Source organism: Sturnira hondurensis, unplaced genomic scaffold (genome assembly GCF_014824575.4).
Source record: "Sturnira hondurensis isolate 20B ecotype Veracruz unplaced genomic scaffold, ASM1482457v3 Scaffold0006413, whole genome shotgun sequence".
NCBI classification, from domain to species: Eukaryota; Metazoa; Chordata; class Mammalia; order Chiroptera; family Phyllostomidae; genus Sturnira; species Sturnira hondurensis.
The window spans coordinates 38,554,845-38,569,561 of record NW_028079044.1 but is presented as its reverse complement, the minus strand read 5'-3'; the positions used below and the strand labels follow the sequence as shown (position 1 = coordinate 38,569,561).

The 14,717-nt window shown below is 41.1% G+C and overlaps 1 protein-coding gene across 1 annotated transcript in view; it reads right to left on the bottom strand.

The window, feature by feature from the left end:
* Nucleotides 1-9,344: 9,344 nt before the first annotated feature.
* Nucleotides 9,345-14,717, bottom strand: part of SLC30A8 (solute carrier family 30 member 8) — a 31,794-nt gene continuing 26,421 nt past the window's right edge. The window contains exons 7-8 of the mRNA XM_037049016.1: nucleotides 10,889-11,023; nucleotides 9,345-9,530 (exon numbers count right to left, since the gene is read on the bottom strand). Coding sequence (XP_036904911.1) covers nucleotides 9,385-9,530; nucleotides 10,889-11,023 — 281 coding nt within the window. The 3' untranslated portion in view covers nucleotides 9,345-9,384. The remainder of the gene's footprint in view (nucleotides 9,531-10,888; nucleotides 11,024-14,717) is intronic.

Below are 14,717 nucleotides of genomic sequence, written 5' to 3'. Positions count from 1 at the left end.
TCTTTACTTAACATTAAATATGATATAATCTAAGATCCTAAAAATCTTCTCCATGATTTTATGTTTGTAGATAATGAGAGATAAAATGGAAAAAGAATCTGCTTCTGATTTCTCAATTCAGAGCTTACTGAGCCAGGGAAATCAGAGCGGTGTTTTTCCCCATCCCATTTTCTACAAGGTGCTGAACAGTAAGTACGAGAGAGTAGAAACCAGAAACAGAGGCTTCATCTTTCTGGGTCACTAATTATCCATCGAAAGTATTGATCTAACAAAATGTCGATACAAGCTTCCGTATTTCTCTGATGGCGGACTTCTGCCATGTCAGAGAAAAATCTGAAGTGGAAAATGGGACAGTAACAGGAATTCTTGGTAAGAAATCCCATGTATTTGCCACACACAATGTCCCATTCATCTCTGAAAAAATAGGGGAGGGGATGGAAAAGAAATGGGGCCTCAGTTTATTCAGTTCCAGCTGATTCCCATTCTTCCACTGTTCCCAGGGCTTCCACTGTTTCTGCCCACCCTTCTCTCCCCGCACTGGGCTTTCATACCAATGATCGAGATGATCTCAAAAGTGCCCTGACTGCCTTTGGTCTCTCTCAAACTGATCTGCTCCCCAAATGGGTTCTTCCCCCCAAGAAAAGACTGACAGTGGAGGAGTCTATTCTTGTTACACTCCTGATTGATGTCATAAAAAACATTTTCTGTCGTGATTGTAGTGATCAAATGATGGCAACTGAACCCCAAACATTTTTTCTTGATTTTGCCTTAAACAACATACTTTAACATTTTAAAATAATTTAAACAGGTGTCCAGTAACAGAATGACAAACGTTAAGTGTGAAATCTGAAAGTCGAGAAACTGAACCACATATGGTCACCTTTTCTTTTTTTTTAACATTTGCCTGCACTGGACTGTTATGTGGTTTCATCAGGGCCAAGCCAAGCAGGGCTTGTAACACCTGGGAGGTGGGCATTCAAAAGCAATGCTCCTTGGTGCCTTTAGTGACTTTTGTAATTCCTCATTTAAACAGATTGCCCTGTGATCCCAAACTGGGAATGCAGGAAGAGAAGCCATTTCCTGGAGATACTTTAAAGATAATTGCGGAAAATGAGGCTTGTCTCTTTGCAGGATTTTCTGGCTCCTATTTCATTGCATGGGAATGGAGCTGGGAGCAGCATTCTCGGATAGTCCATATCATGTATGTGCCCAGGACCTTTTTTTTTTTTTTTTTGACACTGGAGAGCTAAAGGCCTTTGTGGGCTTGCAAAATTTAACACATAAGTAAGTGATCCTAATATGCAGTGACAACTCAGAGATCTGAAGGAGAGGGACCAAGGAAGTGACATTTCCTAGAAAGGGGAGGAGTTCTGGGAGATCTGTGGCTCTGCCTTCCCTGAGTTGGACAGTTATACTTTGTTAATACACTTTGAGTAACTAATTCAGCTTTTGCTTTGGAGATAAAAGCAGAATGTTTCAGAGCCTGTCAGAAAGGGACTCAACTATTTTAATGACTCCATGACTCCCTCTTTAGGTAACGCTCTCAGATAGCTCTCAGATAACTGCCTTCATCTTCATCATTGCTCCATGGGAGAGAAGGGGCTGTCTAATTCTCACCCAGTCATTTTCTCACTCTCTCTTATGTTGGCGACTCAAAGCCTTTTAAAAGTTTGGGTGATATAAATCTCTGTGTTTGCGCACACATACATACACACTCACGTTGTTTATAATACTCCATAATAGTTAACATTTACTGAGGGCTCGCTGCATGCTGTGCACCAGCCCAGCCTCTTTAAGTCTCCTAATTCTCATACTTCTGAATAGGAAAGTTTTGCTAATCAGGAAACAGAGGGCCAGAGCATTTAAGTAACTAGCTCAAGGTCACAGAGCTAATAAAGGGAAGAGCTAAGATTCAGACTCAGGCAATCTGACTACTGAACTGATGTTCAAAATACAAACCTCCTTTCCTTCGTGTCCTTCAACATCCCCATTCCCCATCTGTAACCAAACATATGGAAACCATAAATTTCTTTTACGGGCACTAACATCACCATGGAGCCTGAGATAGATGTTGATTGGGTACTGGGTGGCACAGGGACATATTGTGGATGGAGGGTGGCGATAAAGTTAGTTGATTTCAGTACTCTGAAGAATAAAGCACGTTGCTTCGGAACACATGAAAGGTCATTAATGTTTTGATGGCCTCAGAGAAGATGTTACCATGAAGTAGAGAATTCTACCACTCCCTCCCAGTGACTTCAGTGGCCTGGAGTTCCAACCATGCCGAGGAAAGGCAAAGATCAGGGTGAACTGATCTTCAAAACTGATGTCTGGCACATAAGTCCTTTGGTGGCATCTGCTCTTTTATATTACACCCTTGAAATCCCTATTGCAGGTTGTCTTGTGTTTTATCGCAGACACATCTACCATCCCGAGTTATCAATCCAGCCAACTAAAGAAATAGAATCTCAGGAAAGAGCACAAACAGAGCTGGGGACCATTCCTTTAGTTGACATACAAATCTCCCTTCCTTTTGATTACCTGGCATTTAGTGTGTCTCTGACAAAAAATTAAAGGTAACCCTGATATAAAAAGAAAGCAGAGCAAAGAGTTTTACTGGAACTTCTGTGTTTGCAAGTTCATCTGGTCTTTAGGGCTCAGTCCTTCACAGAACATGGAAATGAAAATCGTCTAGTTGGTACTTGGGACAGGAGAAATCATTTGGGGTAATCTGTCCTTTCTGTGTTGAGAGCCACCCAAAGCAAGGGACATTAGGAACTGGAGCACCTCTAATTCTGGTTGCCTAATTCTCAGGGCTTACTGAGGTGGCAGACGAGTGTATTTGTGTCCCTGGAGCAGGGCGAGCTGTCAGCAGAATGCTAAGTAGCTATTTCAGTGGCGCTGATTGATTGATTCGCAGAGATGGCACAGATGTGACCTCCTTAGTCAACGTCAGTGTTTTCTTGGCCCTCAAAATTACAGAAAAATACAAATGCAAATGAAAAATAATGACAAGGCCACTCGTCTCCCCAGAGTCATCGCCTCACCAATTACTAATGCCTGCCAGGCTTCCAGCATCCTGCCAGGTGCTGACAATGGCAAAACAATCATTGCAGACATAACTCCTGTTCTCTACGACATCAGTAATGATAACGTAGCAAAAGTTGTGTACATTTAAGGATCATAGAGTTTAAAATTTCTTTTGCCACATGTATTCTGCTTTTTAAATAAAAACTAACAAACATAAGCATGCCACACACATAATCTTTTTTTTCGAGAATACTCTTTCCTTTATCAACCCAGAGAACCTCCACCTGCATACAGAGTCCAGCATGGTTGTCACCGCGATGACATGAAGCCTCTGTGGCCATGCTGACACTGCAATGCTCATCACTTTCTCTGTGCCCCCTTTACAGCCCCATCCACACCATTGCAATGCAAGATGTCACTGTGCATGGCTGAGTGTGTGTCTGAAGATCCCACTCCATGGGGGATGTCCTCTGGTTGAGGTTCTTCTACATTCTGGCTGTTCTTTAGAATCATCTCTGGGTATGCTTTTAAAAAAATACAGAAGTTCAGGTTTCAAATGAGACCCATTGGCTCAAGATTTCTGGGGTATAGACCTGCATGTCTTTATTTTGTTTTACCCTTCACAGGTGATGTTGACTCACAGTCAGGGCTTAGAAGCACTCACTGTGCCTGATCCCCCTCTATAGCTCCAATGCCCGGAACAATGCCCAACAACAGGGGCTTAGATCACGCTTCAGGACTGTGAATCTCTCACATCCACTTTATGTGTCTTTGTAGGTAAATATTTAAGTTATGCATAGCTTCGACTGCTGAGGTCAATTCAAATGCTTCTGTAGGCTTATCTTGCAGATCTCTGGGTTGCTACAGCTTCATTCCTTGGTTGATCCCAGTGTTTTCCCACCGAGATAAAGGCAGTTACGTGACATGGAAATATTTTCTTTTGTGTGAAGTTTTGCAATAGACAAGTTAGAATTTCAGGATACAGTAGAAGGGATTTATTGCCAAAATGTGACAAGGAAATAAAGATTAGTTGTAAAAAGCCTCTCTGTATATTCATATATGCCTAGACTAGAAAAAAATCCCAAGAAGTTTTCTATCCTAAGATCCATGACCAAATTTCTACTTCCTAATGGACATTTACACATTTAGATAACACACTCAAAATGGAAGTTCCTAGTCCTTCCCAAAGATCTTGTTGGAGGTAAGGCCTGAAGCTGAGATGGCGTAAGAGAGTCTTATGTGATTGAGGATTCAGAATGAGAGAATCTGGCCTCACCACTTACCCATCTTCCCCATGGAGAAGAGAAGTTGCCATACAACGAATAATGGCAGAATATGAACCAAAATGTCACATCACTGATCCAATAACCCTGTAAAATATTTCAAGGTTTAGAATAGACTGCTTGGTCTAGAGACTGAAGTGAGCCATCCATTTCTTTTCAACTGTTTAAACTTAAATCTTAAAAACAGGACATTCGATTCTCCCTGTGCAGACAGGGAGTGAGAGGGAGAAATGAGAGATGGATGGTCAGATCTGCAGAGAAGGCCTCAGCTCTGTGCTCGGAGGAGCTGGAGAAGAAAAGGAGAGAGCCGTGCATGGGTCTGGATCATGGAGACACACTCTGCCTAGATTCACTTATCAAGGGGGCAAGGAGAGAAAAGTATGCGATCAGGTGCCCCTGACTATAAGAACCAGTAACCCTGTCTAAGAGGAAAGTAAAGACCAAAGAATGTCCTGGTTTCAGACAAATCATATTAAATACTCCTGCCCCCTTGATGGAAGACCTGGAAAGTGAACAGAAGTAGCTCTAGCATGAATGAAGCGGCCTCAGGTTATTTTTATCCCGCTGGCCTCTTGTCAAAATGTAGCCATTTCAAGTTCCAAGTCTTCATGCCCCAACCTCCACAGCAAAGAATGACCTGGCCTAAAATATCAATAATGCTGCAGTCGAGAGACCCTGGATTGAAAAGAACGTTTGTTGAGCGCTCACTTCTATCACTCACAAAAACTGTTCTTTACATTTATTGTCTCATACTATTCTAACAGAAACCCCTTGATGAAAAATACTGAATATAGTCTCCATTTTTAGATGAGGAATTAGAAGCTCATAGAAATGAGGACCAGCTCAAGGTCGCAGATCTGGAAGGAAGCAGAAAGGGACAGCAATCATGGTTTCTAACTCCCTCTCACGTACATTCTTCCAACAGAGTTCCCTATTTCCGCCATGTTGTTAATGTCTGCCTTTCACATCCCCAGTGTCCCCAGCATAACTCAGACTCTCCGGGGGTGAGGTCTTTTGGCAGGTCAGCCCACACCATTTCCATTAGTTCAGGTTTCTTTTGTCCTTAGCCAGCATCTGTGTAGAGATGCTATAAGTTTAGTGCTTCTTAGGATAGGATACATTAAGAAAGCACCATCAGTCCTTTACTTTTTTAAGTATATTTTATTGATTATGCTATTATAGTTGTCTCACTTTTTTCTCCCCTTTATTCCCCTCCACCTTGCACCCCCCTCCCATCAGTCCCTCCCCCTCTCCAATTTCATGTCCATGGGTCGTAAATATAAGTTCTTTGGCTTCTCCATTTCCTATACTATTCTTAACATCCCCCTGTCTATTTTTGTACCTACCATTTACGCTTCCTATTCCCTGTACCTTTTCCCCCACTCTCCTCTCTTCTTCTTCCCAATGATAAACCTCCATGTGATTCTGTTCCTCTTCTAGTTGTTTGCTTAGTTTGTTTTTTATTTTTTTAGGTTCAGTTGTTGATAGTTTGGAGTTTCTTGTCATTTTACTGTTCATAGTTTTGATCTTCTTATTCTTAGATAAACCCCTTTAACATTTCATATAATAAAGCCTTGGTGATGATGAACTCCTTTAACTTGACCTTAACTGGGGAGCACTTTATCTGCCCTGCCATTCTAGATAATAGCTTTGCTGGAAAGAGTAATCTTGGATGTAGGTCCTTACTTTTCATGACTTGAAATACTTCCTTCCAGCTCCTTCTTGCCTACAAGGTTTCTCTTGAGAAATCAGCTGACAGTCTTATGGGAACTCCTTTGTAGGTAAATCTCTCCTTTTCTCTTGCTGCTTTTAAGATTCTCTCCTTACCTTTTATCTTGGGTTATGTGATTATGATGTGCCTTGCTTCCTTGGCTCTAAACTTCTTTGGGACTCTCTGAGCTTCCTGGACTCCTTAAAAGTCTATTTCCTTTGCCAGATTAGGGAAGTTCACCTTCATTATTTTTTCAATTAAGTTTTCAATTTCTCACTCTTCCTCTTCTCCTTCTGGCACCCCTATGAGTCGAATGTTGGAATGTTTAAAGGTGTCCCTGCATTTCCTAAGCCTCTCCTCACTTTTTTTGAATTTTTGTTTCTTCATTCTGTTCTCATCGAATATTTATTTCTTCCTTCTGCTCCAAATCATTGATTTGAGTCCTGGTTTCCTGCTCTTCACTGTTGGTTCCCTGTATATTTTCCTTTATTTCACTTTTCATAGCCTTCACTTTTCCCTCTAGTTTGTGACCATACTCAGGCATTTCTGTGAGCATCCTGATTATCATTTGTGTGAGTATTTTGAACTGTGTCTGATAGGTTTACTGTCTCTTTTTCACTTAGTTCTTTTTCTGGAGTTTTTATGTGTTCTTTCATTTGGGTCATATTTCTTTGTCTGGACATACCTGTTACATTATAAGGGTGTTTGCCAGGGTGGGGCAACCCCCATCATTGTGTTGTTGCCCTGTATGTGGGGGAAGGGTGCTAGGGGGAACAGTGTTGCTTACTTGGCTCTCAGCCAGCTTTCAGTCACTTCCCCCAGTACCCACAAGCAAATTGGGCCCTTCTGGTGCTGGTTTCCTGATGGCTTGGTTTTTGTGTGTTCTAGGACCCTATGGGCCTCTCCAATGAAGTCTCCTGTGAGGCTGGGAGTTTCTTTCTGCCATAATCCCCACAGGTTTTTACAGTCAGAGGTTTTGAGGTTTTATTTTCCCATGTCGGAACCCTGGGTTGCAGAGTCTCTCTCACACCCAAGTTGTTCCTCCCAGTTTATCCACACACAACTGTGGGGTAGCTAGCTATTGCCTTGTTCACCCAGTCTTTCATCTGCTGCCTTGCCATGAGTCCTCTCTACCCAGCTCCTTATCTCCACCCCTCCTACCGGTCTGAATGAATGTTTCTTCTTTAACTCCTTGGGTGTTGGACTTCCATACAGTTCAATTTTCTGGCAGTTCTGGTTGTTTTTTTTGTTTTTAAATTTGTTTTTGTCCTTCCTTTGGTTGTGCAAGGAGCCAAAGTGTATCTACCTACTCCTCCTCTTGGCCAGAAGTCCTGTCTCTCAGTCCTTTGCTTTTAAACTCAGGAATTTTTTTATCTGAGTTTTTTGAAGAACCTAGGCTCGTCTTTCTCATGAAATTCTGAAATAGTGGTTCATTGTCAATGCAGATTACTTGGTCAAAGGATTGTAATAGCTATGTATAGGGCCAGGTGGGTGCTTAAAATATTGGGGGGTCATCTCATTAAAGTACATGCTGGTTTAACCATTACAGTATCTGAAGTTGAACTACTACAGATACATCTGAATCTATTAGAGAGTAATATTGATTATAAAATATAATTTAAAACCAAAAACAGCCCAAAAATAAACATGTTCAAAGGTAAAGTGTAGATGAGATTTTGGATAAAATAGATCTATGCTTCAGCTACTTTCCAACTTGAACTTCCTTATCTCTCCCATTGCATGTTTTTTAAAATTCACCCCCTCACTTAGTGCCCCCAGCCACAGGTCCTCCTTCAGTTCCTCAAATACACCAAGTTCTTTCCTCAGTGTCTCCAGTCATGATCATGCACTTCAAGAACCAGCTTCCTCCTACCTCTCATTTACTTACCATTCACTTTTTTGTTCAGCTCTCAACTTAGAAGCTATTTCTTCATAGAGGCTCTCCATGGCCTGCCCCCAATCTAAATCAGCCTCTCTTCTCTCATCATCGCTTGTCACTGTTTGTAGTCCTTTCTTGGTGGTGTTCAGTGGTGCTTATTAGTGGGATGCCCATCTCTCCCACAATAGGAAAAGAACTCCATGAAGGCAAAGACCCTATTGGCTTGATTCACCAATGCTCAATCAATAGCTGGCCTCAAAAAGTACTTTTGAATGAATGAGTAAATGACATGGTTAATTTACTTAACCTGTATGAGCTGTATGTTCTTATCTGTACAATGATGGTATTAACAACAACTTCTCAAAATTATCATTAGAATGAAGTAAGGTGATAGGTAGCCCAGTAAAATAATTGGACAATAGTCAGTGCTCCATAAATATTATTCAAGACCTGGGAGCTCTTATCTTAATTATCTGATTAAATTATTTTTCATGTGACTTGGAGTAAGTACTCTGCCTCTCCATGTCTCCCCATTTTCTTTTATTAATAGGTCATATCATATGAAAATACCCCCAAACAGTAATTTCATAAATTTTAATGTATACAGAATTTTTATACAGAGAAGTAAAACATAATTCAATAGTTTCAGACATATTACAACATAATTCATAAGCAAGATGAAGAGAGAGCATTTCTATGTTAGTGAGTAGTGATGTTCATAGACAAGAATTCAAAAGAATCGCCCCACTTTGGGCTGGTGTGATTCGGTTGGTTGGAGCCTTGCCCCAGAAACTGAAATGTCACAGGTTTGATTCCTAGTCAGAGCACATGCCTAGATTGTGGGTTGGGTGCCTGATCGGCGCACATACCAATCAAAGGTTTTCTCCCTCTGTCCCTCCCTGCCCCTCTCACTAAAATCAATAAGCATGTCCTCAGGTGATGATTTAAAAAAACTTGCCCCAAATCATATTACCACTTGACAACTTGGTAGAAAAGTCAAGTTCTTTAGAAGTATTAGGCCTCTAGATTCTCTTTTACCTCTAACTTGGCTCATCTTATTTCTGCATCTTGGGTTTTGGGAAATTTTTGTGACTCTTTGCCTTGCCTCAGATTCCTGGTCAGACTTTCCTGAGTTCATTTTTACTCAGTCACCCTTGGGCTGGGACACTGAATGGCAATGAACTTTTTATTGCCTGCAGTTATAGACAGCTGTTATTTCAGGCTCCGTCAGGAATGACCTACACACACATTCCTGAAATTGAACACAGTTACTGATGAGTTGATAATCCAATTGATTGCTGAATCTAAATTTATATTACTCATGGTGGATGGAGCTGAATAAAGAAGTGTAAAAGATGCACTGTATTGTAGCATCAATTTCTCAAACATCTTCCTTTGTTTTTTTTATTTCTTATGTTCCAGAAACTGCAGAGCGTCATTGAGTGACCTGTCACACTTGCTGTACTGACAGTGTGACCAAACTAGTCCTGGGGATCTTCACAGAAAAGGCAGTCAGAGTCCCGGTCGGCTGAGGATTCCATCTGAATGGTGAGTGAATGCACAGGAAGGCTATTTCTGAGGGCTTTAGCAATCTCCCTCCGAACACTCTGGCTGTCCCAGCTGGCTGCTGTTGAAAAGGAATCACAGTGAGACTGGCATTATTGCACATACATAGGTAACTAGTAAACCTCCGAGTACTCTGTGGGGTGAGGCCCAGGCCAGCCAAGCGCTCAGAAGGAGGCAGATTGGCTCTGACAATCAGCTACAGACACGCAGACAAGGCAGGGGGGAAGTTCTAGTGCAGCAAAGTACCCCCGTCACTGTGGGAGCTCTTCCTCACAGTTTTCTCTGGGGTCTGGCCCTCCTAGGGGCTGCTTATAGAAGGGGAAATGAGCCCTGAAAAAAAGCTAAGACAGAACAGTTATTTCTTATACAACTTTGCTCACCAGTCCCCGAGGACCACTGGGTTGCAGCCCTTGTATCTAATCAGAAGCTATATCAAGACTAGTGACAGGAGGCAGGGAGCTTTTAGAGCTCCCCACAGACCTTTCTTAGAGCAGCAACCCTTACTCCATCTTTTCTCTTGTCCCCAAAGGTGTCAGGAGGCTATAAAGTTCCCTCCATGGTAACCTGATTACTAGATTTTTCCATTTGCAATAAAATATTGGTGTAGCGGATGCTGTAAATTCCCTGTAGTCAGATCTGGTCCTCTCAGAGAAGATGAGGACGTCTGAGAAAGCAAAGTCCTCAGATGACTGTCACCAACATTCCTGTACCCTGCCACTAAATAAATTCTTGAGTTATTTTTTAGCGGCCTAATGTATCATACTTGGCCTGAGCTGTCCCGTGAGGCAGTGAGACTCCTCCCACCGCCCACTTCCTCAGCCTTAGGATAGGTCATGGACAAAATCACCATCTACTTGAGAAAGTAGTTTTTACAATAAACCCAACATCCTAAGTATTGTTGCACATGGTCATGGAATTTCCAACCAGTCACTAAAAAAAAAATTATTAATTTTTACTGGCATGTTTTTTTAAAATTGTTGGAACCTTAAGAATAGAACCTGTACATCCTTCATCTTTCTATCTTTAGTGATAGGCAAAGCATCTCATGTACAGGAGATACTCAATGGAGATTAATTGTTTAAATCATTCCTATTATTTAACTAACTGTTTGGGTGCCACATGAAGCAGGTGAAGTCTAATTTCTCAGAGCCTAAGGTCTTGAAGTTTGGGGGGCATTTTACCCCTTTGTTCTACTCTCTACCCTTTTCAGTGGCCTCAAGGGATGCCACACTATTCCCTGTTGCCATGACGACATTGACAGGAGGGAGGGTTTTCCAAGGCCTTTGGTAATACAAAACACTTCACTGTTGTTTTGACAGACAGCAGGCACTAAGGGCAGCTCTACAAAGAGGAGGAAAATTACTGAGTTTATAGAACAAGGACAGGATTTTGTCCAGGGTGTTTACAGAACTCACTGACCTGCAGCAACGTGCACTGAGAGAATCACGTGGTTCATTGTTAGCGACCAGATGTGCAGGCTGTGCACAGACAGCACCCCGTCCACCCCTGAGATGAGCTCTTTCACCGCATCATAGCTCAGGTTGCTTGGCACCCCTGATGAAAGGAAGGAGTGGGTGGTTGTTGAATGGGAAGTTGCTGTTATTCAACTGGTACAGCTCACCAAGATGGCTAATTGGGTCTGCAGTGTCCCCACCCAGGTATCAACATGTGCCACCTCCATTTACAGTTTCTTATTTCAACAGATCAGATTCACCGACTGCAAAGGGTTTACTGTCAATCAAAAGCTCATGACAAATATTTGCAGATTTTACTGTGCAATAACAACAGTTACGTGAGCAGCCTTCATTTCTAGGGTGTATTTTTAAACCAACTATGCTTTTCCCAATGACCTTTGCATGCACTCTGGAAGCAAAATGAGATAACCTGGGAGTTGGTATCAGATAATCCTGGGTTAGCATTCTGGCTATAACTGTCTTGAGTTTACCCAAATTTTGGAAGGTCTCTAATTTTCAGCATCATTTGAAATAAAATGAGGATGATAATAATATGTAGTTCACAGAGTACTTTGAGGAGCATATCAGAAAATAACTGTCCCTTGTAAACTGTGACGCTATACCAATGTTAGTTGTCCAACAGGTCAGTTGAGTGAACTTGTTGTAATCCTAACATTGTAATACCATTATATTATTCATTTTGTAAAATTTTATTAAATTTTCAAACAAAATAGAAACAGACTCATAGAGACAGAGAGCAGACTGACAGCTATCAGAGAATAGGGCTATTAGGAGCTGGGAGAAAAAGGTGAAGGTATTAAGCAAAAAAACCCTCATAGATACAAACAACAATATGGTGATTACCAGAGGGAAAAGGGGGTCCGGGGGAGATAGAAGAAGCTATAGGGAGATAAACAGTGATGGAAGGAGACTTGATTTCATGTGGTGAACACACAATACAGTATACTGATGATGTGTTATAGAATTGTACATGAAACCTATACAGTTTTATTAACCAATGTCACTCTAATAAATTTAATAAAAAATTAAAATTGAAATAAAAATATTGATTTAGATTCATTAGTTGGGGGTTGAAGTTCAGGGCACAGAATGTGCCAGTTTAACTGCCATCCTTGCTTCTAAAGGAACAGTGGGGAGCACACAGGGAGGTGGGTGGTCTGCCTAGCAGCCCCCTCAGCTTTTCTTTGGGGCTGAAGGAACTGGGGTGTCTTGATCCAGGAGAAGAACAGGCTAAGGAAGTAGGATCGCTTTTTTCAAACATTGCACGGATTGTCACATAGAAGACTAGAGGTGATGAAAAGTTTGAAGTTGCTTGCTTTGGCTCACTACAGGAGCCAATGGTTGGTTAGAATTGTAAAAGATATCAGTTTGACCAGCACAACAACGTCAAAAGCCATTGGATGCAGTAGTAAATCCCTGTCAACTGAAGACGATGCAAAGAGAATGCTGTAGAAGAGATCTCTAAGGCTGACCACCTTTTAGCCTCTATTTCAATCATATGTATACCACACCAATGCCTGGTGTGTTTGTTAAAAATAAATATGGCTCGGCTGCATTACCATCCTCCTGAAAAAAATTTCTGTGGATGAGGCTCTGAAATCTACATACGTCCAGAGTGGCTCTCAACCTTGGAGGCACAGTTGTAGCACTGGAGGAGATTTTTAAAATCCTGGTGACAAGGTTACAGGCAAGACCAATGAAATCAGACCCTCTGGGGATAAGACCCAGCATCAGTACTTCCAATGCTTGTTTGATGACTCTAACACAAAGTCAATGTTGAGAACCATTGTACCAACATTTATAAGCCACTGGACAGTGTTTCTACTTTGCAGTGGTTCTCAAGCTTCTCCATGTGTTAGAAAACATCAAAGCCAGTCACCACCCCAGTCAGTTGTAGCAGAATCTCTGGACATGGAGCCTCAGTATAGGTATTTTTAGAAAGCTTCCCAGATTGTCATGACCAGCTAGTTGAGAAGCATTTACTTACAAATATATAGAACATCCTTAACCCTCCTTTCTTGGAGTTGAGGACCTTGCCCACAGGGATTTTCCCCTTAGGGCTACTTTAATATTGTCTACAGTTTGAGTTTAGTGTAATCCCACTTCATATGGTTTCATGGAGGCAACAAAGAGCCAGTCAACACGTCCTTTCACTGAATGAGCTGTGCGAAGCTCAGGATACCAGAAACAAATTAAAGGAGTTTTTGTCTCAGATGAGCCATAGACTGTGTTGGAGTCATGGGTGAAGTAGTTCTATTGTAGTAATAATAATAATAGCATATGATTATTGAGGACCTACCGTACTGCAAGGTTTGTGCTGAGCACTTTATTTATAGTGATTATTATACTTTAATATTTATGAGAACTTGAAGAACTAGTTATCAGTGTTACAATGGCTATTTGGAGACAGAGAAATTAAAAAGCATTCTTAAGACCACACAGATAAGTGGGGTGTCAGAGTTCATGCTCTGAATGTGAGGAGTTATCCAAGTGCTAGACTCTAGGTGTTGTGACCCAAAGTTGACCATTATGCCCAGTGGGTCATCTCTGGGGAGTTTCCTTTGACTTCAGAAGACCTGCTACCATTCAACTAGGACCCTTGAGATGAAGTCAGGATCCCATTACCCTTTGTCTCTCTTGCCTCTTTACCTCTACATTTATGGAGAACACAAGTCCACTATTCTTTCTTTTACTCTATGAAATAATGCTGACAAGCACAGGGATGTGTTCCTACTGACCTCAGTGCTCCATCACATTCTAGAAACCTTTTCTTTTCTGAAGGAGAGCCTGCAAAAATATTCATGCAGCCAGGAAAATACTCATATTAGTGTTTAAAAAATCATGTCCCAGATTACTAAGTATATGAAAAAAATTACTCAGCGTGACTCAGTTAAAGAACTGCGTGTGAAGCCAATAAAATAAAATATTTCAGCTATCAGATCAGGAAGGAGTCAGCGGTTTGTCAATACCCAGTCACGCTGAATGTGTGAGGGGATCGGCACTGGAGTAGGCTGTTGGCCAGATGGACACTGATTTAGGATCTTTGGGGGGCATGGCAGTATCTGTCCAAATTTTAAATTTGAACAGATACTTTTGAAACAGACATAACATTTCTAGGAATTACTCCACAGATATGTAAGTGCTAAAAATACATATGTACAAGAATGGTAATTATACCATCATTTTTAACACCCATTGATAAGCAAGTACATGCATTCAGCGGAATACTTTGTAGCTATGGAAAAGAAGCTATGGCGTGTTTCTTTGTATCTTTCTAGGTAGTTTTGTTTATATTGGAGATCTTTCCATATTAGTTATGGAAAGTAAAAAAAACAAGCACAGATTCCCATTTGTTTAAAAATGCATAAAGACATACAGACATGCACTATACATATATTACATATATGGTACACACATATATATTTATACTTGCGTATATATAATATGTACATACATAAATGCATAGTTATCTTCGAAAGATATATGTCAACTTATTAGTAGGCATTACTAATGGGACTCAGAATTCAAAGGTGGAAAAATGGGGAGACTTTTTAAATTCATTTTTCCCTTCCATATTAATTTAATATTTTACCAAAGATAACTGTTCTTTTATGCTAACCTAATTTGAAAACCTAGTTTAAAAAATTAAGCATCTTCCAGATAGGAATTATCTGACAGTTTCAGTGATTAGCTGTCCTTTCTTCCCTGGAGAATCACCAGGGAAGATGTACCCAGAAAGACAGGGAAAGTGGGGTGTAGTCATCTCAAATTGT